General features: G+C 35.5%; 4 protein-coding genes and 1 long non-coding RNA gene across 12 annotated transcripts; 3 read left to right on the plus strand and 2 right to left on the minus strand.

Moving 5' to 3' along the window:
- Positions 1-3,375: 3,375 nt before the first annotated feature.
- LOC118058930 (uncharacterized) lies at positions 3,376-9,105 on the plus strand. Of its 3 annotated transcripts, none has more exons than XM_035071729.2 (5): positions 3,376-3,530; positions 4,250-4,706; positions 7,378-7,424; positions 7,526-8,498; positions 8,722-9,105. In XM_035071729.2, the coding sequence occupies exons 2-4, from the start codon at positions 4,391-4,393 to the stop codon at positions 8,474-8,476; spliced, it is 1,314 nt and encodes a 437-aa protein (XP_034927620.1). In that variant the 5' UTR covers positions 3,376-3,530; positions 4,250-4,390; the 3' UTR covers positions 8,477-8,498; positions 8,722-9,105. The 3 variants fall into 3 exon arrangements, with proteins under 3 accessions (XP_034927620.1, XP_034927622.1, XP_034927621.1); XM_035071731.2 differs by having other exon boundaries at positions 8,747-9,105; XM_035071730.2 differs by lacking the exon at positions 3,376-3,530 and adding an exon at positions 3,542-4,045.
- Positions 9,106-9,240: 135 nt separating this feature from the next.
- Positions 9,241-10,663, plus strand: LOC118058931 (uncharacterized). The gene is made up of 2 exons (XM_035071732.2): positions 9,241-9,925; positions 10,179-10,663. The coding sequence occupies exons 1-2, from the start codon at positions 9,599-9,601 to the stop codon at positions 10,401-10,403; spliced, it is 552 nt and encodes a 183-aa protein (XP_034927623.1). The 5' UTR covers positions 9,241-9,598; the 3' UTR covers positions 10,404-10,663.
- Positions 10,664-13,339: 2,676 nt separating this feature from the next.
- On the plus strand, positions 13,340-18,759 carry LOC118058932 (SUMO-activating enzyme subunit 2). Of its 6 annotated transcripts, none has more exons than XM_073411419.1 (12): positions 13,340-13,543; positions 13,667-13,756; positions 14,908-14,991; positions 15,089-15,307; positions 15,717-15,818; positions 16,133-16,582; positions 16,681-16,910; positions 17,119-17,133; positions 17,227-17,323; positions 17,418-17,600; positions 17,692-17,789; positions 18,095-18,759. In XM_073411419.1, exons 1-12 carry the CDS (start codon positions 13,511-13,513, stop codon positions 18,462-18,464), a joined length of 1,971 nt encoding a protein of 656 aa, XP_073267520.1. In that variant the 5' UTR covers positions 13,340-13,510; the 3' UTR covers positions 18,465-18,759. The 6 variants fall into 6 exon arrangements, with proteins under 6 accessions (XP_073267520.1, XP_073267521.1, XP_073267525.1 ...); XM_073411424.1 differs by having other exon boundaries at positions 13,342-13,543; positions 13,667-13,706; XM_073411421.1 differs by lacking the exon at positions 13,340-13,543 and adding an exon at positions 14,190-14,585.
- A 310-nt stretch (positions 18,760-19,069) lies between these two features.
- Positions 19,070-19,992, minus strand: LOC118058934 (uncharacterized). The gene is made up of 2 exons (XR_004689252.2): positions 19,632-19,992; positions 19,070-19,543 (listed from the first exon to the last, which is right to left on the minus strand). It is a non-coding gene; the product is annotated as an uncharacterized lncRNA (long non-coding RNA).
- A 1,777-nt stretch (positions 19,993-21,769) lies between these two features.
- On the minus strand, positions 21,770-24,729 carry LOC118058935 (probable receptor-like protein kinase At4g39110). The gene is made up of 2 exons (XM_073411453.1): positions 22,269-24,729; positions 21,770-22,202 (listed from the first exon to the last, which is right to left on the minus strand). Exons 1-2 carry the CDS (start codon positions 24,720-24,722, stop codon positions 22,140-22,142), a joined length of 2,517 nt encoding a protein of 838 aa, XP_073267554.1. The 5' UTR covers positions 24,723-24,729; the 3' UTR covers positions 21,770-22,139.
- Between the last annotated feature and the right edge of the window lie 4 nt (positions 24,730-24,733).

A 24,733-nucleotide genomic window follows, 5' to 3' on the forward strand; every position in this document is an offset into this window, starting at 1 on the left:
ATGACATCCTCTATTTTTTTCTTTTTTCATTCTCTTTCACTGTTTTAGATTTTTTTTTATGTCTATGTATATAAATCCTGGAGTTAGATTTATGTGATAGAATTATTAATAAAAAATAAAGCTCGTGGATAAAATACTATAGCAATTTTTATTGTTTATCATTATATAATTTATTGTGGACTTATAATAATATATTTTAAAAATATATATTTAAAATTTCATTATTTTTTTTTGCATGATTGAGCCATTTTAAAACTAAATTAGAGATCAATTAAATGTTTTTTTTTAATGAATGGCTTGAATTGAAAGAAAGATAAATAAAGTGAAAAATGCGTGTAACACGGGGGGCTTTTGAGATTTTTTTAAAAGTTAATTTTTGTTTTTTACTTTTTGTAGTTATCACATGACCGATCTCTTTATTTTTCAACAAAATTAATCTTGGTACGAACTTAATTTCCTCATTTCATGGTATTTTATTGGTAGATGACAGAGGGAGGGTCATTGGATTTTAGCATTGACAAAGAAAATTATCGTTGGCGACAACTTCAACCACTGGAATAATCAATTTTTATGTTGAGTGGTTCCATAAAAAGAGAGAGTTAAAATTATGTGTTTTTTTCCTTGCAAATAATTAGAAAAACATATATGAGCTCGTAATTTTTTTTGTTTTCTGGTTGATTTTAGGTTATGGAACAAGTTTTTGCGTTTTTTAAAAGACATGAATTGGTTTAACAAGGCTCCTCAAATGTTTACTAGGTGTTTTATGATAGAAAAAAAAAATTAAAATGGGTTTTTGGGTGAGAAAACCTATACCCTGCTTTTCTTGCTATACTAATGAAGTTTCAAATGATATGTCATCTATTTTTTTTCTTAACAATTGGTTATCCCATTAAATTAAGGAGAAAATAAAGGCCCTTGCACTGGTTTTTCTTGATGGACGATATGTTTAGCTTAGCTTACCAAACCCAACAACTTCTGGGCTCGGTTTTTTTTTTCTTTTTAAATTTTTACTTTTTTAATTAATATCTTTTTATCTTTTTAATTTTTTTAATTTTTTTATGTTTTAGTTGATACCCTTCTCTTTGATTTTTCTGACTTTAAAATAGCGATTTTTTTATTATTATATTGGGTATATTTATTTTTTTAAAGAGGTTGGTTTGATTCATTCTTATTTTTTAATATATTTTATATAAATTAAATATTTATTTTTTATAATATTTTTAGTGTGTACAACCTTGCATGATATTCTTTCCTTTTATTTTACTCAACAAGCTCCATTTGTGTGTCGATTTTTATTACAAAGTGATTTTAGTAAACAAATTTATTTAACATAACCAAGTAAATGATCCATCTTGAGATATTAAATATTTTGATCTATATATATCTCTCAATTTTTCTAGTTATGTTTTTATATATTGTTAATGTTTTTTTTTCATTTATTTACATAATGGTTTGTTATTTATTTAATTAGATTGGTGTATAAGTTTTTCGGATTTATATTTATGATTTTTTTATGTAAAACAAGACAATGAAAAATCCTACATGTTCATTTTTTTTAATCCTATAATGATGTTTTTAATTTGATCATTGTTCTTATTGTTTTGTATTTTTAATTTTACCTTCCAATCCATGTTGGTAGTGTATTTTTTTTTTTTTCATGTTGGTTATTTTCTTTCTTTTCATTTTTTTTTTATTAATGCCTCTTTCTTACATGTCCTTTTATTTTATTTTTAATTTATGTTTCAATTAATACCTCTTCTCTGTTATTTTTAATTGTCATTTTTAGCTTCTTTTTTTTACATAACAGTTTTTTTTATTATATTGGGCGTGTTTAATTTTTTAAGAGGCCAGGATGATTCATTTGTATTTTTTTATATTTTATACAGAATCAAATATTTATTTTTTAATTGTGTTTTTAATATGCGCAACCTTGCATAATATTTTTTTTCCTTTTATTTTATTCAATAAATTTATCTGTGTGTCGATTTCTATTACAAATTAATTTTAATAAAAAAATTCATCAAACATAACCAATTAAATAACCTCATGTTACTGTGATTGCTTTATATATTTATTTATTTGCTATCCCTTCCCCTCTTTTTTTCCAATATAATTCAAATAAAGTTAGCTGATTTAGTTGATGGGAACTATAACTAGAGTTATTAGTTTTTTTTTTTTTTGTAATAAAAATACACTTACAACGCCTAAATATCATATTAAATAATAACATGGACCCGCAGAATAGCGTGTCAACTAATCAAAGTAATGTTTGGAAAACGCGGTTGAAACCTTGTATTTTAAAAATTTAAAAATTTTATTTTGCTTAAAATTATTTTTATGTTGTCATATTGTTTTGATGTATTAATATCAAAAATAATTTTTTAAAACTAAAAAAATATTATTTTAATATATTTATAAATTAAAAAAACATTTTACACCACAGCCACAGCCGGTACCATGTTCTAAACACCATCATTATGTCATCTATTTACACTCTCTATTTACTGTAGCTTTTTTAAAATATGAATGAAAGGCTCTTGATTCGATGGTGAAGCTGAAGCCCATTCCTTTTATTATTCTATGACGATTTAGACTCAGATGTATACGTGGGATGTAAGCAATTCTTATGTATGCAATTAATGTATATAAATTTATGAAGTTTTTTTTTTATTATTTATTATTACAACTCAAGTCATTGAAAATACCAATTATTGTTTTGAAGACCGTAGGCGTTGTCAATCATTCAAGTTATCGGTGTTGCTTTGAAGATAATTGCATTGTAAGGAATCTATCTTGACGTACAAAAATAATGATTTATTTAATGAAATTATTATTTTATTGAGAAAAAAATAATTATTTTCATCCCTCTCTTCTCGAAAAAACTTTTTGATTTCAAATCTCATCTTCTTAATAATAAATATTAAAAAAACTAAAAAAAAAATTATCGATCCAGTACGATGTATAATTTTCACCTGGGCAAAATAATTTTAATAATTACATTTTTTAAGAAAGAGAGAAAAGTGCAACTCGACAAGCATCAGGGCAGTGGCAGGTACCATTCCACCAAGCACAGCTATCCTTTTCTCTGCTAACTTAGGAAAACATGCAAGAACTGAGAGGATTTTTAAAGATTTTTTCATCAATTTCTCAATGAAATTCTAACAAAAGGAATAAATTTTAAAATATATACTTAAAAGGAAAAATCAAAGATTTTGTAATTCAGGAAATATTAATTTTTTCGTTAAGTCCAGAAATATTTTACTCTTTGATTTTCATTTAAAATTTTACCGCGAACAAGATGAAAAATAATTATACTATCACCGTCAAAATACAAACCGTCGAATCCCGTTAACAAATTCTAACGTCGTCAACATTAAACCCGTAAAAGACGACCCCCTCTCCTTGCAAGTAAAAGCACCAGCAGCCTCACTCTCTTTCTTTCATTTTCTCTTTCTAAAAACCGCTCCGCATCCTCTCTCTCTAGAATCTATTTGTCGTTTTAAAACGCTGTCGTCTTTCCTCTGACCAAGGTAAGGATAGCCTCTCTCGATCAAGTCGGTTTTGGATTTTGAATTGTTCTTACAAATTTGACTACTCGGTACAGCTTTTTTTAAATTATAATTGTTTTTTTTTTGGTTTGTATTATTATTATTATTATTATTTGTGGATTTGGAGCAACACTCCTTAGTTTACTAGTTAGTTAGGAGATTCAATTTCCGTGTTCTTTTTAATTTCTTTAATTATTTTTTTCGAAAATCAGCTAGTGTGAACTGAATTATTGGTAATTAGTTCATTATTGACTACTATTTTAAAAACTAAACTTGACTTGGAATTTTCTTAATTGCTGCCTCTAGAATTTTCAACACCCATTAATTTTCTATTTGTTTTAGTAGTCTTTTATATGAATTTTTTTTTTATTTTTGTGTGTGTTGAAATGATTTTGGCTATGCGTTTTTGGTGATGGAAATGGATTAAAAGCGCGGGTGGCGAGTTGAAACCCAATTTTTAATCACTGGATATTACTGTTGTCACTTGGGTTCTTGAGGTGAAACAACTTTGCGGTTAAATTTAGCTTTAGATCATCAAAGTGTGCTCTCTGTGAAAGATTAGAGGAGTTTGGTTGTTATTGATCATTTTCTTTTGTTTTTTCAGAGCGCATGTGGCTGTTGGATTTTGTGTTTTCAGCTAGATGTGAAATTACTAGTGATTAATATTGGTGCTCTATTTTTTTTGCCTGTTTTAATTGCAGAGGAAGAATTGGACCTGGGTTTTCCCCGTTGAGAGTGATGGTAGTGAAATTTGAGTTGCCGTTGTTTGGACGTTGGTGCACGTGAGTGAAGATTTTGGGTTCGTGTTAGAATTTGAAGACACCTTTTGTTTGTGTTTGAGCATGGGAGGTGCTTGTTGTGTTGCTGCTAGAGATAAAAATATAGTAAGTGGACCAGGTGGTGACATCTTGCATAGAAATATTCGTTATTCACCATCTTGGAGCTTTAGATGGGATAATCGAGGGCGAGTAGCAGGGGAAGATACTTCGATCGGTTGGTTTTCTGGTGGAATTAGCAGGAATTATGGATCAGATATTAAACATGAATCAACCTATGCATCTGAGGATGGAAGCCCAACGGAGAGTTTCCAGAGACGTACATGGCAGAAATCCCCAACATCTGAAGGAACTGCTGCTCGTGTGAGGACTCCTACTTCAGGTAAACTTCTGGTACATGAGGTTCTTCACATTAATATTCGTTTGATCTATTTCACATGATCTCTCAGTTCATTCTGAAATTTCCCTCTCTATTTAAGATACTGTTGCAATTAGCTTTATATTGCATATCAATGCATAGATTGCAAAGCAGAAGCAATGCCCTTGTGATTGATCATATTTACTGTTTAGAAGAGATCGAACTATTTCAGTTTCTTATAGTTATAGATGATGAGGATGAAAAATTCATTTGATTTGGTGATGGAACCTTATTAGTTATTACAGTAAATGAGAAGCAAAACTCAAGATGAAATATACTCCAATATTACTGAAAACCAGTGACAAGGAACAATAAATACCCAAAGCAGGACTCATGCAGTGCTCAGGGTTTTGGAAAATTATGCAAAGATTAGCAATCTCACGCTCTAAAATAAGCTCATTGTCTGGTTATGATATTATGGAAATGAGATTCCGAGACAATCATACCCTTCAACTTTTCTGTATGAAGTGTAATCTCAGGTTTTGATCTTGCAACCTCTTGGTTGCAAACTCAATACTGAAGACACCTTGATTAATTTAGCAATAATGGTAAAATTTACAGTATACGAGGGTCTTCTCTATATGCTAATTTCTGACAATATGATCTGGCATCACATGCTCACCCTGCACTCGGGAAAGAATTTCCATGTTAGAGAAACCTGTTTCTGACTGGTTTGACAATTCAGGTACAATTCAGGTTGCAAAGGCTAAACATTGTGGTTTCAAGAGAGAGAGTCTGCATGTGATAATCTTATTGCGGCTCTGGAGTAGAAATTTAAGATGTAAAGGGCAGAGAGTCCTTACATGCTAGAAAGTTTTTGTTTGACATTTTGGAGGTTGCATATATACAATGAATGTCTGCCATGAGATAGAGTGATACTATCATGCAAAAAATAAAAAATAAAAATAGAAGGCTTCAAATAGTACAAGTGCGAAGCTAAAAAGAGAAAACGGAGTAATGGGAATATAGTTTCTGTCTGCAACTCTTGAATAACTGCATAATTGAAAGCCACCGGGTCCTAATTCTGTTAAAAAACAACCTTGAAATGATCATGTGATTTAGTTTCATGATTAATTAACAAGATCAATTGCCGGGTGAGACTAATAGGGCCCTCACTTTTTGGTCTTCTTTAATAAATCCACTAGTTCTGCACAACATTTTATGGTAGCAAGTTCTGCACCTATCCTTTTCTCATAATTCAACCATTTCGATGATGCTTGTTGATTTAACTGTGAATGATTATTTTGCTAGAGATTATAAAGCAATACTATCAGATCCTATGGCTAGAATTTGAACTTGTTTTCTTTGCTTTTTTACCCCCATCTTTTCCCTTGATAATTAGTATATGAACGTGTATTCTCCGCCAGTAATAGAGCTTGCGTGTTAGTGATGATGATGGTGGTGAATAAGAATCTCATTACACATTCAATTTGCCACATGTTTTTCATGATCTTAGATATTAATCTGCAATTACTGCACTGTGAAGGTAGAGGTTATTTTCTTCATTTTGTGCGTAAGAAAGGTTTAGACGCTGCGGGGGAATTTTGAAGTGCACTTTCCTATCTAGAAACTTTTCAGATGAGTTTTGCAGAATTATTCATCCTGTCTTTATTCATTTTTTCAACCCATTTTTCAAAAAGAAATCCTAAATTTCATATTTGTGGTTTTTATGCTGATATTCTTTGTGGTGTATTATGAATTTTTTCTTCTGTCTTAAGCCAAGTTGTTGTTCTGAATGTGTACTCTCTTTTTCGTTGGTAGGCATGCTTCATGGTTGAAGATGGGCTTTCTTCAACCAGGTTTGCAGAAAATATTTACATAAATAGACTGTCCACTTACAGGCTTGTTTGTTCTCTGTCTATGGTTAAATTGATCTCATATCTCATATCTCATAAAGGGTGTATGATACCATGGGATGCTTAGCTCAAAAGGGAAATGTTGAATGCATATCTGAGAAAAACAGTTCTTTTGCTATTATTGCATATCACCACAGGAGTTTTACTTTGTCATGGAGTGACCTTGAGGATCTACTTAAAGAACAAATTTGCAATCCTTCACAAACTACTTTTTCTGTGCTATTTCTTGCCCTGACCTTTCTTCTTCATTCCTACCCTTTCCTTATCCATTTTTATCTGTTTGTTTTCTTGTTTTTTCTACAAGAAGCCATGTTCTATATCCTCACAGTACAGGGACTTTCTTTTTTGCTTCTTATGTGTCTTTAGATATCTTCTGTAAGATGGAGTCCAGAATAATGACTAATCTTTTTAAATGGGAGAATAATGGCTGTAATCATGACTAGAGCTTGATTTGTTGTTTCTATACATTTCTATGGACAACTTGAATCTTCCACATACTGCATGGTTCCTGCTTGTTCTTTTTTTGGCAATTTGTACTCCTAGTTTCAAGTATGATACGGGAATGAAACATAAGATACAGTTCGTCCTTACATTAAGTAAGATTTTTACTAACTGAACATTTGATAAAATCCTCCTGATTAATCTATTCACGGTGCGGGTTTTTGACCTCTCATGAGCTCACATGTACCGCCTCCTAATAAATCCATTCATTGTGCGGGTTTTGACCTCACATGAGCTGACATGCACTGCATCTGAGATCATTTACACTCTTATTGCAGATCAATCCATCTTGAGGAATATCTCAATGGACTTGAGTTTGGAACAGGTAGAGTTTTTCTTTTCATGGAAGGAACATCCACGTTTGCGCTATGATTGACTTCATCTGTTCTCCATATGACTTGCTTGCCAAATCTGTTCATTTTACAGGTGGAGGAGTCAACAGAATCCACTGCAGTTCTGAAACTATCTCCTGCAAAATCCTCGCTTTCATTGCCCTCATCTTCATCCTCATCAACATCTCCACTTCCATCCCAAGGTCACTTACATCCTGCCAGCTCAACACCAAGGTGGCTCCAGCATTCTTCTAGACATCAACTAACAATGCCAGTATCTGATGAGCTAATCCCTGGATTGAAGTCATCAAAGAGCATCCCAGTTTCTGATGAGAGGCCTCCTATTCCTTCATGGAGCAATGGATCAACTCGGGGATGCCATGGTGAGTCTTCAGATGGTTGGTCTATGCATGCATTTTCTGAGCTCACGGCCACTTCCAATAGAGAAAGTTGGTCTTTCGATAACGAGTGCTTGGGCTTTAATCATAAGAAGACAAGATCCAGCGGTCGAAACTCATCTTTTCCTTCGGTGGATCTTCAAACTTGTGGGATCTGCTTGAAGCTATTGACTGAAAAATCTTTGTGGAGCAGCCAGAAGCTTATTGCTAGCAATGAGCTCTCCGTTGTTGCTGTCTTAACTTGTGGTCATGCTTATCATGCTGAGTGTTTGGAAGCTTTGACACCTGAAATTGATAAGTATGATCCTGCATGCCCATTTTGTACCTTGGGAGAGAAGCAGGCCTTTCATCTGTCTCAAAAAGCTTTAAAAACAGAAACGGATTTGAAGGCTAGAAACAAGAAACTGAGGAGCAGAGTAGTTGATAGTGATCTTGATGGTCATTCTATCATGTTTGATCGCTTAAAAGGTGGTGGACAGGAAGGAAAGGGTCCCGAGATGGGCTCAAGTGCCAGCATGAAAAGCTCCTTGGCGAAGCCTTTCTTGGGGAGACATTTTTCATTTGGATCCAAAGGGAGTAGATCCTCCACGGAGACTCACTCAACTAGAAAGAAAGGGTTCTTCTGGACAAAATCTTTGAGGGGATGAGGTTCTTCTCAGCTGTGAAGTGGTGAGTACTTCCATCTCATGTATATATTGCTTTTGTTCATACAAATAACTCAAAATTGTCATTGCAAGAACCTTGTCTCATCCGAACTTTAGTGCTTGAAGGCATGATGTGTATAGCTAGATGTATTTGTGAATATATAGATTGAATGGAAACTTTCTAAAATAAGCAAAAAGCTGCCTTTTTTATATGGTTACAATAATCATCAATGCTTGAAACTCAACAGGACTTCAACTTTCATGGGTGTACAGATTTCAGTGCTGACCTTCTCTGCGTTGTCAAAAAAAAAAAAAAAAAAAGGATTGTGGGGGCCGCGGGACATCTTCCTTAAAGAATTCGGTTTGGAAATGCTCCATCAGCGGACACATTTTTTAAACTGTCTCCCAGGATTACCTTGTGGAGTTATACTGTAAAGACGTGAAGGAATTTATAGAAGTCTTATAAATCATGAAAAGATTAGTAGAATGAATATGTATCACAAGATTAGTGATTGTATTGGTATTTTGTACAGATTAATTTGTTTCTTGCTTGGAACAATGCTCATGAATTGATTCAAATTATTGATGTATGGACCCATTCATGAATAATTCAATATCATTCCTTGTGGATTTGCTACTGTGTTGTGGTCTTCTCATTAGATGGTGAAAGCATGCAACCTGCCTTCTGGTTTCTGTTATAGAATGCTTCAAATGTCCTTGAAGATTAATTAAGACTGATGATATTTATTTTGAAGTATCCATTCATGTTTTTCAAATTATAAGAATTTTACCTCAATGATGCCAATTATCAATGGATATTATTCGGGATATTTCGGAAAGTATTTATGATCAACATGAAAGATCATGTCAATCCCGAAACCTTTATACCCAGACGAATGACACGTCTCCTGTCTTGGCTACGGTGGCAAAACCCCTTCATGTCTGCTCTGCACCAGCACCAGGTGTCGAAAGCTGGTTACATGCATGAACCATGTCTGTTCTCCACCGCCATTTTATTTTCCTTTTATTCGGCCAGCTTAGCTAGCTTAAACTCTATCCTTCACTATCGATATCGAATCTTATCTTACTGTTGCTGTTTTTCAACTTCCTGTTTTTTGGTTAGAAATGATAGCTGCTACAGTAGTAGATGAGCTGGGTAATCCAATTCAACTCACAGATGAACATGGCAACCCAGTTAAATTAACAGATGAACATGGTAACCCTGTGCACATCGCCGGCGTAGCCACCACCAAACAGCCTCCAACGCTTGGCGATATAATAAGTAGTGATACGGTGCCTGGTACTGGACATTTGTCTAGCACTGCCAGGAGTGAAGATGCAATGAAGGGTGGCATTCGTGAGACGGGTCATCATGGCGAGGTTGCTGGTGATCAGTGGGTACATAAGAAAGAGGAGCATGACGAGACTTCATCTGCTTCAAGCTCTGGCTCGGTGAGATATATTTGGTTTAAATTAACTATGTAATTAGGACACGGGATAATGATTATCACACATTGATCACCAGTCAATTAATCCTTATTTTGAATGAATCGATATTTTTTAAAAATTTATTATGGAAAGCTCATGGGATGTAGTGATGATGAGGTGTGAACAATGGCAGAATCTTTAAAAAAACGTTGTGAAGCTAACGTCTTTTGTGTACGCAAGGGATTTTTTTATCGTTAACTGTCTCTTGACATTGCAGTCTGAGGACGATGGGCAAGGAGGGAGAAGGAAGAAGAAGAAGGGACTGAAGCAGAAAATAAAGGAGAAATTAACTGGCGGGAAGCACAAGGAAGAGCATGGATATACTGTAGACGTGCACACCACTACCACAGGTCCGGCTGGAGGACAGTACCAGGAACAGGAGAAGAAAAGTATGATCGAAAAAATCAAGGGAAAATTGCCTGGCCACCATAGCCATCATTAAAGCAGCCTGCATGCTAGGATGGTCCAGTGTTTTATGGTTTTAATTTGTTGTTTGTGTGGAGGACAGGGATGGTTGAACTGTGTGGATTAGCTGGTGTGGTTATGAGCTATGTAATAATTTGCCTAGGCTACATGTGTATTAAGCATGTAATCATGCCTTAGGTTGCATAATAACAGTGTTGAAATCTCAGTTTGTCCAAGAAAAATCTCAGATTTTCGTATATACTAGCATGCAAAATAAAAGAAAACTGTAACGTTTCCCGCTACCCGCTGCAGGACGCGACCAATTCGCCAGCCTGGACTTGTAGGGTCTTTCCTGGGACCTTTGTCCTTATAAGAATGGGCCTGGCCCCTTTTAAATTGAACCAATTTATACTTCTGTTTCTTAGGGTACGAAAGGCCCAAGAACACAAAATTACGTAGGACACAACATAGGGATTAATTGCTACATCCAATCAGACCAAAGTAGGGTCCAAAGTCCCGCCGGAGCTAATTGAAACTGGATCGATCCTCGATCCATGTCTGCCCCTGTTTCGGCTAGCCTTTGCTCGCTCACCGTTTTTCCGATTCATATTATCATGAAAATAGCCGGTATCCTCCTCCTCCTCCTCCTCCTCCTCCTCCTGACACGAGTTTGTTGGCGGCGTTCTCCATGAGAGGAGTTCTCTTTGTATGCTATCCACTTGGGTGATTCGCAGTCTAATACTTCTCCATGTTCAGTCCTTGTCCGTGCTAGGATGGCAATGGACGAGTGTTGGCATGGCGATGGAGGTCAGTTCAAGCGGAGGACACATCTTTCATCTCCGTGTCCGTGGAACTTTTATATTCATTGAAGTAAATTTTAAATCTTTATATTTCCCGTCTACAACGTTTTTTATTTTCATCAGGAAAAAAAAAAACACCCTATAATTTATAATCTAAATAAAAAAGAAAAATAGGATATATGTAGAATTGATTGATGATATTGTGAAGAGTTAAAATGTTCCATATTCATTAAAATAAAGACTCGTTTCATTAGGCTCACTTCTAACTTGTGTGATCTTTTATTTAATACGTGTTTTTTTAAAAATATTTTTAATTTAAAAAAATATATGAAATTGATATTTTTTAATATTATGGATGGTCAAAATAAAAATAAAATTGAAAAATAAATATTTTAATATGTTTTTAAATAAAAAAATATTATACAACACGACCCAAAACACACACCACATCTACACTTGCCTTTGTGGATAGAAATATTTCTCCATATCTGGCTCCATCAACGCGGATACGTGTTGATCTCCATTTCCGTGTGGAGCTCCCTCGATTCCGTACATTCTTACCAGCATTTTGAATGGTTAACGCTTAGCATTAAATTATGAGCTAACATAACGACGTTAAAACTTATCATATTAGAATATAATGTTAGTTCACTATATCCATAATCATTTAGTTGGTTAAACGCATTATTATTATTATTATTATGTAAATATATATTTATTATTAATAAAAATTTAATTTATATTTAATATTAATATAATATTAGGTTGATGAATCTAATATTTGATTTGTAAATTTAGAGTAAAGATAAAGTTTGTTAAATAAAAATATTTTATAAAAAAAATATAAAGTTATTATAATTATAAAATTCTTATTATATTAAAATATTTTTTTTATAAAAAATACCAGTAGAAATCAGATAATTAAAAGACATTTTTAGATAACAAATCTTGAAATAATTTTAAATTTACCTATCAAAATTCTAGTAATTTTAAAATATTATTTTAAATGTATTATTTCCACCAAACCAATAAATAAAACCACTTGTGGCATATCTTTCTCGATTAATGATGTAGTCATTAATCAACATGAGCTATTATCTGATATAATTGCTCATAAAACAGGCTACAAAATTCTTTATGGTCTCGGTCTTTTCTTCCATGCAAATTATTAATGAGGGTTGAATTCCCCTAAGAGGTCTGATTCCAATTAAAAAACCTTGGATTATTTCACACACGCACACACAAACATACTCTTTTCACAGCACATGCATTTATTATTTTTTTAATTCTAACAAATAGAATATACTCTTCCCTTAAAAATTACTTTTTTTTTTCTTTTTATAACGCACCAAGTAATTACTTCATTATTGAAAAGGAAAGAATGATTGAAATAATGCATGTATACGAGCGGCCGAACGAAGGGTTATGTTCGGGGCTGAAGTAATGGTTATGTTTGGTTTAAAAACTACCTCTAAAAAAAAAAAAATAAAAAAAAAACACGCAGAAAAGTCAAAACTAAGACCATGCTTTGTTGCGTACTCCATGCCTGCTCCGAAAGTTGAAAGTTTGACTTATAGATTGCATTCAAGAGCTGTAACAGTTATTTTTTAAATAATTTTTTATGTTAAAATATATATTAATAATTTTTTTTATTTTTTAAAAAATTATTTTTAATATCATCACATCAAAATAATAATAATAAAAAATCACATTAAATTTTAACAAAAAAAAATTTTAAATTTGTTGGGAACGCGATTTGCACCGCATTCCCAAACATATCCTTAAAAGTATTTTCAGCATTGCAGTTATGAATTTTTTTAAAAAAAATTATTTTTTATTATTAGTTTTTTATCATTTTAATATGCTATATTAAAAATATATAAATAAACGAGATATATTTTTTTATACCATAACACTGAGATCAAAATTTATATATTTTTCTTAACGATAAGATCAAAAATAAATCTGATTTTCCACCAACTCTGAGTAAGATACTATTTTTTATTTGAATCCGGTGCATGGAAAATATCACAGAGCTTCAATGGCTAGATCGCCAACTAGTTAAGGCGTGACTCTTGGTCATTAAATAGTCGCTCTCAGCTGGAGCCGCCCCTTTACACGCACAGCAGCCCATTGAATTATTAAATTAAACAATCCAAGATCCTCTCCAATTGCCCTCACGTCTCGTGTTCGATTCCCCCCCCACGCTCTCTCTCCATCACTTTCTATCCATGGCTAGTTGCTTTACATAATCCATAAATACTACTTAACACTAACAAAAACATTTCAACTTCTTTTTAACACTGTTTCTTTGTCTCTTCCTTCTTCTTCAAAAACCCAAATAATGGCTTCTCTTCAACACTCACAAGCGATAAAGGTAACTAAAACTGTCTAATTCTTTCAAGCCCGCTTTTAATTTTTGCTTACTGTTAGTGGGTTCTCTTTGTTTTAGTCAATTGAAATGTAGTTTTTAAGGGTTTTGTGATTTTTTATTTTTTAGGGTGCAAAAGTGCTTATGGTTGGAGCAGGTGGGATTGGTTGTGAGTTACTTAAGACTCTTGCTCTTTCTGGCTTTCAAGATATTCATATTGTGAGTATATCTTTATTTTTTTTCTTTTTAAATTTTTGCGGGGAGTTTCTTAGGGATTAGTTTTGGTTGTTTTTTAAGCCAGGTTCTAGTTTTCTAGGGTTTGAATGGACTAAGTACCTGTTAGTAGCCCTCATTTTTGTGTTATGGGGTTATGATATGATTTTATTTGTCAATTGGAGTTTCTTTTTGAAGGGTTTAGAGCGCGGTTAGGGTTTGACAAAAAGAGTTTTTTATTTTTTTATTTTTATTTCAGTGTGTATCTGTTTGAACTTGTACAACTTAAAAACTCTTGGAGGGAATCAACTTGTGGAATTATTTATCATTCCGAAACATATGAAAATACACATGTCTGGATATGAATCATTACTGGTTAAGAAAGTAGTGGTTTTTATGTCATGAGACTGAGAATGTCATTGACCTGGTTAATTATAAGGTTGCAAATGCTTTCCAAGTAATGAGTAGTTGGTGGTAATGGAATGCAGCAGCTGTGATAAGAGTGAACATAGCATTGATGGATATAAATGAAGCGGTGATTGCAGTAGTTGTCTGGGGCTTTGGAAGTGAAGGGTTTGGCTCAATGGTTGCAAGGTTTTTTTCATGTGCGAGATGGTGGAGATGATAAGGAATGTAGGTACAAGGTGTTGGGATTGTTTTTATGTTTGGTGTTCTTTGTTCTTAGGAGCGAAACATGGTGGTGACTGGGTGCTTATGGTGAAAGGTTGTCTAAGGAGGTGGTGATGGTATGAACTAAAGGCTGCCCTTGTGAAGCTGTAGTGGTGGTTGGGGAGTTAAGGGGCATCCAAGAAGATATGCTGCCCTTATTTGTTAGGTATGTCATGATCATCAACAAACTAGCTTTTGTAATGGGAAACTGCTGAAAAGCAAGGGGATGGGTTTCCCTACCAGGAAGTTGCAACTTTAGCTGAAACTTACATATTGGGTTTTTTGACCAGGCATTTATTGTTTCACAAAATGGTTAAAAAATCTTAATCAAATTAATGGCGTACCAAATTAAGGAGACAGTGTAGTTTGAGGCAAAGACATGTTGGATTTGAAATTTCATTTTATTGGGCATTTGCATAGAGAGTTCATGTTAAGGCCCTCATCTTTATGCAGCACTCCTTTATACATTTGCTTGCATTTGTCTGCAGATTGACATGGACACCATAGAAGTAAGCAACCTTAATAGACAATTTCTGTTCCGTCAATCACATGTTGGACAGTCTAAAGCAAAGGCAAGTGTTTTTATGAACGTTTTTTCATTGTTATTGAATTAATTGGGTAATGATCAATTTCATGTCTTTTCTTATTTCACGCCAATGTTTCAACCAGGTCGCTCGTGATGCCGTGTTAAGATTTAGGCCTCACATAAGCATTACCCCTTACCATGCAAATGTGAAGGATTCTAACTTCAATGTCGACTTCTTCAAGCAATTTAATGTTGTTCTGAATGGACTTGATAACTTGGATGCTAGGCGACATGTGAACCGCCTTTGCTTGGCTGCTGAAGTTCCTTTGGTTGAAAGTGGAACTACTGGGTTCCTAGGACAGGTAATATTTTGTTGTGTATAATTGCTCCTTCCAAGATCAAAAGGAATGGAAAAGTCTGTTTTGTCAATAGTTTGTTTTCATATGTTGCTGGTTTGAAAATGAACTGTATGGATTATTTGTTGTTTATGCATATTTTGTCCTTTAAAGTCTGATGATTAACAACTTGAATTTTCCACCAGTTTTTGGGCCTCATTGTTTTTTAAATGAATGAACAGTTATTTTGGCAACTGAAAATATTGATCTACTTGTGTTGATTTATTTCATGTTTTTAAATTGCATGTTTTGTATCTCTCTCATTCTCTCTGTGTGGTAGTTGTCTCTGTCTGGAAGTTGACATTCCTATACTGTTTGTTTGAATGTTTTTGAGAAACATCATGATTTTTTTTTCTTCATAATTTCTTGGTGGCAGGTTACAGTGCATGTGAAGGGAAAAACAGAGTGCTATGAGTGTCAACCTAAACCTGCCCCAAAGACATATCCTGTCTGCACAATTACTAGTACTCCATCAAAGGTGAATGATTAATGTATTTTTTTTTGTGGTTTTTATTAGCAAACTTGATTTCACTTCTTGGGAATGAGGTGTTCTTTCTTGTTTGCGAAGATCAGTGTTTTTGTTAACAGATGACATTTCTTGGTCAGCAATATTTTATTTGAATTAAAACTTTAATCTGCCAGAAATTAGGTCGTTGCTTGGTCAGAAAATCATTAATAACGATAACCATGATGGCTCGTGATGTAATAATCAAGATGGAACTTCTGTGTTTTTTATTTTCAATTTCATTGTTTGAAACTGCAGTTTGTTCACTGTATTGTTTGAAACTGCAGTTTGTTCACTGTATTGTTTGGGCGAAGGAACTGCTTTTTGCAAAATTATTTGGAGACAAGAACCAGGTAAATGATTTAAATGTGCGCTCTAATGATGCTTGTAGCTCATCTGAAAACACAAACGATGTATTTGAATGGAGAGATGATGAAGACTTTGAGCAATATGGAAGAAGAATATATGATCATGTTTTCGGCTATAACATTGAACTAGCTTTGTCTGATGAAGAGACATGGAAAAAACGCAATAAGCCAAGGCCCATCTATAGTAGGGATGTCCTGCCTGACAAAATGATCCAACAGAATGGAAATGTTGATAAAACTGATGATCTTTCTTCAGCATCTGCCATGGCATCTTTAGGCCTAAAGAATCCACAGGATATATGGTGCCTAATGGAAAATACAAGAGTTTTTCTGGAGGCTTTGAAGCTATTTTTTACAAACAGAAAAAAGGTTTGTTGATCTCTTGTTTTTGAAGAAGCGATTGATGAAATCCTTCGACTTTTGGATGATCTTCTTTTTATTTTATTTTTTTTTTTTTACCTTGGCAGGAGATTGGGAACCTGAGTTTTGACAAAGATGATCAGCTAGCTGTGGAATTTGTTACTGCAGCTGCAAATATTCGGGCTGCTTCATTTAACATTCCTTCACACAGCCTTTTTGAAGCTAAAGGTATTGCTGGGAATATTGTACATGCTGTTGCAACAACAAATGCTATTGTAGCTGGTTTAATTGTCATTGAAGCAATCAAGGTGTTGAAAAAGGATACTGACTGTTACAGGTGTGGCTCAATTTTCTCTAAGGTTTTTTCTAGTATTTGAATACTTGATTTGGGAGCTTTGCTTTTTATTAATGGTTGAAAGATCAGTTTGAGGCTGACCCTTTTCTTGTTTCCAGATTAATGAGGTTAAGGAAAAGTTTAAGGCTGACCATCACATGTTTTTTTGTCTTGAATAAACTTTGTTTTCTTTATGTTCCTTGTTTTTCAGAGAAAAGCTAATGAGGTATTATTTCTGAAAATAAGGACATGACTCTGAAATGTTAATAGTTATGGTGTCAGAGCTGGTTTGTTCTAATCATATGAAACATCTATGCAGGATGACATATTGTCTCGAACATCCATCTAAAAAAATGCTTCTTATGCCAGTGGAACCCTTTGAGCCAAACAAGTCCTGCTTTGTTTGTTCTTCTCAGGTATATCTAATTTTCTTTTCTTCATTGGATTGCCCTTGTGTGTTTTTCCAAGCCACGAATGCATTCTGCTCACATTTGATATGGTGGGGAACAGACACCTCTGTCACTGGAGATTAATACTCATCGTTCAAAGTTGCGGGATTTTGTTGAAAAGATAGTAAAAGCCAAGCTTGGTATGAACTCCCCCCTGATTATGTGTGGCGCAGCCCTTCTTTATGAGGTTGGTGATGATCTTGAAGAAGACATGATAGCAAATTATACAGCAAACCTTGAAAAGGTATTCCTTGCTTTGTTTCTGGAAATGGTATGGCTTAAGTTCAAATTAATATGGTTTTGTATATCAATTTTTTCCCTCTCTTTTCCATTAGGTACTATCTGAGCTTCCTTCTCCAGTCACTGGTGGGAAAATGCTCACAGTAGAGGATCTTCAACAGGAGTTCACATGCAATATCTATATTAAGCATAGGTTTGTCTTTACTTAAATGATGCTGTTCTTCGAACCATTTTGAGTTCGTACCAGGAGAAAATTTTTTTACCCAATGATTCTTCCTGCCCCTCCTCCTCTGCCTCTTGTTTTTTTTTGCAAAGATTGGTCTCAGTAGTTTAATGGTAGTAAACACAATACTTCCTGGAATCTCAGTTTAATTAGATAATTGATGGATATTTGGTTTTCCTTTTGATTTGAGTGTCATTGGGTAACTGTATGATGTGCTCAAATGCTCTGATATTTGATGGGCTGCTTAATATTTGCCATATTCTTGAATCTCACAGAGAAGAATTTGATGAGGAGAAAGAACCTGATGGAATGGTTCTTTCAGGATGGACACAAGCTCCTCCTGAGAAGAAGGATGATAAAACATCTATTGGAAATGGTGCAAGTTCATCAAAATCATTGCCAACAGAGCCTATGGATGCCCAGAAAGATATTGAGGTGAAAGAAATTTCAGATGGGACTGCTAGTCCAGGAAAGAAGAGAAAAATGCCTGAGTTTTCCGAGGGCTGCACTCTGGATCAGTCAAATGATGCTGATGAAACTAGGAATGACAAGAAAATCCAAAAGCTTGACGATGACGATGACGATGACCTTGTCATGCTTGATCATTGGGGTAAGGACACAAGCAAGAAGCAAAGATTGCAGTAGTTTTTAGCTGTTACTCCAACTTGATTGAGTAGGGCTTCTTACATCCTAATTGTGTATCAGTAGGGAGAAATGGTGATTCTTTTGGTGCTCATAGTTGTTATTACTAGGTTGCGATCTATTAGTATTTTGCTCGAGTATATGCTATTAATTGTTATTCTCCATTTCCCTTTTCTGGTTTATGTCTCTAGCTACAATGTGCATTCTCATAGCTAGATTAACAGAGTGGAATTTGTAACAAGCAAGTACCAGAATTCGTTGAAAATAGACATGTGAAATCTGCAAGATTTTTGTTTCAGTATGTTGGATTCAACTTTGAGGAATTGAAGTTTGGGACAGAATTCTTCAAATTGTCTTATTTTCTGTTTGTGCTTGTTTGGATGATTGTGGATTGTCAATGCAGGTTGCTTTGCTAGCGTTCTAACAGTTGAGGGCTTCAAGCAAGATTCAAAATTGCATTAAAATGATCAGCGATATTTATATGTTTGACATTGGCATGCACCACTGGTGTTTGATATTGCAGTTTAATTATGTTTCTGAAAATTTTTGAATTTATTTTTATATTTTTAGATTGTTTTGATTTGATGTTTTGATATAAAAAATAAATTAAAAAAATTATTTTAATATATTGAAAATGAACTCTTTAATACACACTTAATGCATTGTTAAATCAAATCTAAGAAGAGATGATTCCATGGGCACCAATATTTCGGCATTCTCAAGATCACATGGTACTCGTTTAGATATGAACACCTACAAAATTTTATTATCATTTACAAATGCCTAGGAAGATTTCCTCCTGTACACAATGCGGCAAAGCGTCAAAATAATAATGCTGAAGGAAGCCAAAAAGCTTATTTGGCTGTCTTCACACACCAACACAGGGTGAGGTGCACTGGGTGGAGCTAGAAACTCGTCGACATGGATATGGAGGAACGTGCAAGCCATTCCTATCTGAATATTTCTGCCTTTTCTTGGGATCAGGGCGTTCTGGTTTCTTTAGGTCTTCAAGACAACGAGCATCAGCTATGCATGTAAATGACCTTGCTTTCCCTGAGTAATACCTTGACAGCCCCCCCCTCCTGTTCAAAAAACAATTCCCCACAACTTAAGAAATATATCAAGCTGCGAAACCAAAGTTGAGAAAGATGAAAGAAAATGTATCCTTACTTTTGCGGAAGATTGGCCCTGAGTGCATCCATGTCAAAAGTCACTTGTTCTGTCTGGTTCTTCATTTTGAGAGAGAGAGAGAGAGAGAGAGAGCTCTGGCTGCGAGAGATGCGTTGTTTCTGAGTGGTAACATTGGCTTTTTATATGAGAAACAATTGGGAGAAACAGGAGCCATGTGGTATATAGTAAATGGAGATAAGAGCTCACACGTCATGGATAGGATAGCAAGTCTCTATAACAACAATAGGGTTCGATATTTGTGGGTTGCCTCGCATCCTCTGAAACAAAAAAAGATGCACCGAATTGGTTTTTGGTTTCGGAAATATTGTTTAATCACACATCCACACCCTTATCTACACTCGCTCTTGTTCATTCAATATGGCACCTTTCTTTCTCGAGGCATCTCGCTTTCTAGCCCCCACCTTGGATTTTTCGTCACATCAGCCACTTGACTCACTTTTCCTGGAATGGTATATTCTAGCTACCTGAACTGGTTTCTGAAATCATCAACAAGTCAGGAAAAATATATCAATCCTCACTAATTAAATTTCCATTTTTTTGTGCTAGTGCTAATAACGTGAGACTTCCTGCCCAGATCTACCAATAGTTAGTGAATATTTATTTTTATGTTACAACTTGTTTTTTAAATTACTTTTTATTGTGAAAAACATTGAATTGATGGTGTTTTTAAATGATTTTGATGTGTTTATATTAAAAATATAAAAATATTTTAATGTATTTATAACTAAAAAATATTTTTAAAAATCATATTGCACCTTAACACTAAAAACACCGCATGCTCTAATATCCACAAAGATCCCCATGTTGACATGAATACCGGCTACAATTTTCCTTAACTTCAAATCTGTCATGTTTGAATTGGAAGGGAGGCCACAAGAAAGAAATTTCTCGTGAAATGAAAATTTCATCAGTTGGGGTATGGAAGGTCAAAAGGTGCTCCAAGGATACTCTAATTATCAAAACCAAAAATTAAATTTGGACAAAGCTAAAGGCAAAGCTTGAAATTAATCCCGAATTAATTGTCTTTTTTTTATTATTTTATAACATCGACAAGAACCATTTTCAATCATCTGCAGAAAAGTCTTTTACAACAAGATTTCTGAGCTCAGGTGGTGGTTTCACATCAGACCCAGCTGATTTTGCCAACCAGTCAGGCACCTTATCTGCTAACCTGCAATTATAGTTTACACTCAGTAGATTTCTAATATCAATGACGATTGGCTTAAACTCCCAACTTATACATTAACTTTGATCTAGAAAACATCTTATTTATGGATTCTGGACTGTGTACTGGATTGGTGCTGCAGCTCGCTTTGACTTCTTCATAACACCGTGGAGATTTTTCTTCCTAGCTTACTGCTGATATCTTTTATTTCATGGATAGCTAGGTTTCGGACCTTTTAAGGTGACCTTTTTGTTATAAATGAAAAAAGATTGTCTGCCATTTCGTGGACACGATTTCTGAAGCTATAGTTCAAACAACAGGAACAATGATATGTTGTTTTAGCAGCAGGATAGTTAACGGTTCAGTTTAGACTATTTATACCTACTATGAGGGTACTTGTATTAAAAATTGTCCATTCACAGAACTGAGAGATCAAATCTGTACAAAGCTAATTCTTTAGCAAAATTTTCAGCAACAAGTTTCTGAGCTATTATACTTTTTGCCTCGAATGGAAGCTTGGCTACAACCTGTAAGTTGTTCTACAGTTTCTCTTGGACTAAATGCTCTAACCAGGAACCGCCTTGTGTTTTCTGGCAAACATAGATTCAAGCTTGGCTACAACCTTTAAGTTGTTCTACAGTTTCTCTTGGTCTTGGACTAAATGCTCTAACCAGGAACCGCCTTGTGTTTTCTGGCAAACATAGATTCAAGCTTGGCTACAACCTTTAAGTTGTTCTACAGTTTCTCTTGGACTAAATGCTCTAACCAGGAACCGCCTTGTGTTTTCTGGCAAACATAGATTCAAGCTTGGCTACAACCTTTAAGTTGTTCTACAGTTTCTCTTGGACTAAATGCTCTAACCAGGAACCGCCTTGTGTCTTCTGGCATACATAGATTCAAGCAAGGATATAAACTCAGCCAGAAGCGATTCTTCAAAATCCACTTACAGATTCTGCCGAGACAGTTAGTCCAAAATTCCCATCATGTCATAGAGTAGGGGTTGAAGGATGTAGGCATAATACTACTGCAGGTATACATCTATCAATACCAGTACATTAATCAGTTCATTTTTCTTACAGCTTGTATAAACTCAGACTCAAATACTGCACACAGGAAAGAAGATAAATAGAGTCTCTAGATAGGAAACTTGCAACATACATCATGACATGCTATTATAAGAGTGATGCCAGCCCATCAAGTTCTCATTCTGAAGCAAGAGCAAAAGCCACCATTGATGCTCCGAAGTTTAAGATATTCCATAAGATGCTTAAACTCTTCCCGTTCTTGGTGACTGATCGATTCGAACAAGGAATTTATACAATTTACCTGCCGTTTAGCCCAGAAAATTGAGCAAACATTGCAGTTCCTGAATGTTCATCAATGACCTGAGCTTCAGCAGGGCTTTTGTTGTCTTCTGCGACAGAGGTGGAAATAGCACAAGGAGTAGCTACAACAGCAGGGGAGTCAGCTACAGTGGCTGATATTTTACTTTCATCCTCATCTTTCCCCTTAGAGAAAGATTCTTGGAGCTGCAAAGCATACTCCAAGTTCCACAGCACATCTCCCATAGTTGGCCTGTCAACACCATGCTCAGCCAAGCACTTCTCTGCAGCCTCAGCATACTTCTTCAATGATTCAGGATTGATGCTACCGACAAGAAGAGGGTCGATGATCTTTTCAATCAACCCCTTCCTCTTCCATTGCATCGCCCATTCAGCCAGGTTAACTTGCTCTCTTGGAAGTTGAGGGTTAAGGGCGGGCCTCGCACACAATACTTCAAGCAGCACCACGCCAAACGAGTATACGTCAGATTTATCAGTCAGTTGCTGCCTCCTGAAGTACTCAGGGTCCAAGTACCCAAAGCTTCCCTTCACTGCAGTACTTACATAACCCTGCCCCATAGGTGCATCTTTGGACAGCCCAAAATCAGCAACCTTGGCAACAAAGGAATCATCGAGCAAAATGTTTGTGGTCTTCACATCGCGGTGAATGATACCTTGTGCAGTTCCCGTATGCAAGTAATGCAGTCCGCGAGCAGCTCCAATAGAGATCTCCAGCCTTTTCTTCCATGACAATGGAGGCAAATTCTTTCCATAGAGGTGGTCCCTGTAAGGTCCATTGGACATGTATTCATAAACCAGGATCATTTCATCGTTCTCGTCGCAGTAGCCAATCAATGACACCAAATGCCTATGCCTGAGCTTTGACAACATCTGAATTTCTGTCTGGAACTCTGTGATTCCCTGTTCAGATTGTGGGTTACCTCTTTTGACAGCAACTTTGGTGCCATCATCAATCGTTCCAAGATAGACATTGCCAAAACCACCAACACCAATTATTGCACTTGAATCGAAGTTATTGGTAGCCTCCTGCAACTCTGACAAAGAGAAAAACCGACCTAGACCAAGAGTTGACGAGTAAAAGTTGGTCTTGTGAGATCCCATTGAGGTTTTGCTTGTCATGAAGCTATGGTCACCAGCATGGACTGGAAGCAACCAAGAAGAAAAGCTATTCCTCTTTTGCCAATCTTGGGGTCTCTTGTGCCACTTCAACACCATAGCACCAAGGCCTATAAATGCACCGAACATCAACCCGAACCCTACGTAAGTAACTACCCTGTGTTTCTCAAGCACCTCACCATCAACCCCGAACACTCCATCCAAACTGTTAACTTTACTGCTCATTTTGAAAACCTCCAAGCCATTCAGAATAGCATTTCTCGTACCAGTTTCGTCACCCATCGGACCAACCTCGACTGCGAGTCCATTAGACATCAAGGAAGCATCCACCACAATGTCTTTGAAATACGGGACTGCCAATTCGTCTTCGATGGATGACAAATCCAAACCAGAAATAGCCTTTTTGCCATTAAGATAGACATTAAAGTAGAGATCATTGAGGGTTTTACTCACAATGTCACAAAAATGCAGCCGAACTACGTAGCTGAATGTTGCATCAGCCACAAAATTCCATGTTATGTTGAAATTTTGAATCCTTGTTTCGGAATCAGCCATTTGCTTAGCAGATGCATAAACTGTTGCTGGCGCAATAAGTGGTGAGGTTCCTGGACCGTATTTGATGGAGGAAGTAGGGACAGATGCACTTTTTGCCAAGGCTTCGTGCTTAAGGTATGGCTTATCAGGTACCCATCTCCTCGAAAGTGTGTCGTTTTCTGAGGTAATCAAAGGCCCCCCCATGTTAAGCCTGTACACTACTTCGTATCCAAAGTCGTTCAAACCAGCAAAATCGTTAACTGGGAAAAGGTTGGTGGCTTGATCAGATATCAAAATGTCAGGAGCTGAAACAACCTCAATGGCATTGATGAAAGCAGCCGAATTCTTCAGAGGTTTAAATTGGATGGAAAAGTTTGGATCGGTCATATTAATTAGATACTCCTTCAGTACAGCTTCAGTATTGTTATTTATATTGAAGTTGTGCAGGAGGGCATACTTATCTGTGTTGACAGAGAATGTTGCAGTTCGCAGATCGAATTCCGTGTTATTGATTGGAAAGAAATGCAGGCGCACCCAATGCCATCCTGCACTCTTCAATGTAAATGCGTAAGTTGCATCCTCTTTGAAAATCCTCGCGGACAGATATATAGGAGAAGGAACGTCTGCCGATGGAACAGATACTAAGATATCTTGCTTGGTTTGTAAGTATCCTTGGGCCTCATGGTCGGTCTTGAAGAGTCTTCCATCAGGAACAGAAGCCAGGCTCCTGGCTCCACAGCTGATGAGAAACTCATCAGCTGGCTTGAAGGTATTGCCACCCGCGGATACAATGCTGGGCCAAGAAAGCAAGGGTAAGAGGAGAACAAGGAGGATAGCCATCGGTGTCGACAATAAGGAAGGTAGAAAAAGATTATTTTTTGATGCTTTTAATCTCTTTTTTTCCATCTCCATCCCTCCTGTGG

The sequence above is a fragment of the Populus alba genome, chromosome 9 (assembly GCF_005239225.2).
Source record: "Populus alba chromosome 9, ASM523922v2, whole genome shotgun sequence".
Taxonomy (NCBI): Eukaryota; Viridiplantae; Streptophyta; class Magnoliopsida; order Malpighiales; family Salicaceae; genus Populus; species Populus alba.

What these genes read in the sequence shown, in the direction of transcription:
- LOC118058932 (XM_073411419.1), top strand. Translation starts at nt 13,511, where the DNA reads ATGGCTTCTCTTCAACACTCACAAGCGATAAAG. An exon ending in GCTTTGTTTGTTCTTCTCAG is followed by an intron (nt 17,324 to 17,417) that starts GTATATCTAATT and finishes GGTGGGGAACAG; the next exon opens with ACACCTCTGTCACTGGAGAT. An exon ending in AATATCTATATTAAGCATAG is followed by an intron (nt 17,790 to 18,094) that starts GTTTGTCTTTAC and finishes TGAATCTCACAG; the next exon opens with AGAAGAATTTGATGAGGAGA.
- LOC118058935 (XM_073411453.1), bottom strand. Translation starts at nt 24,722, where the DNA reads ATGGAGATGGAAAAAAAGAGATTAAAAGCATCAAAAAATAATCTTTTT. An exon ending in TAGCTGACTCCCCTGCTGTT is followed by an intron (nt 22,203 to 22,268) that starts GTAGCTACTCCT and finishes GCTGAAGCTCAG; the next exon opens with GTCATTGATGAACATTCAGG.
- LOC118058930 (XM_035071729.2), top strand. Translation starts at nt 4,391, where the DNA reads ATGGGAGGTGCTTGTTGTGTTGCTGCTAGAGATAAAAATATAGTAAGT. An exon ending in TGTGAGGACTCCTACTTCAG is followed by an intron (nt 4,707 to 7,377) that starts GTAAACTTCTGG and finishes CTCTTATTGCAG; the next exon opens with ATCAATCCATCTTGAGGAAT. An exon ending in TGGACTTGAGTTTGGAACAG is followed by an intron (nt 7,425 to 7,525) that starts GTAGAGTTTTTC and finishes TTCATTTTACAG; the next exon opens with GTGGAGGAGTCAACAGAATC.
- LOC118058931 (XM_035071732.2), top strand. Translation starts at nt 9,599, where the DNA reads ATGATAGCTGCTACAGTAGTAGATGAGCTGGGTAATCCAATTCAACTC. An exon ending in CTGCTTCAAGCTCTGGCTCG is followed by an intron (nt 9,926 to 10,178) that starts GTGAGATATATT and finishes TTGACATTGCAG; the next exon opens with TCTGAGGACGATGGGCAAGG.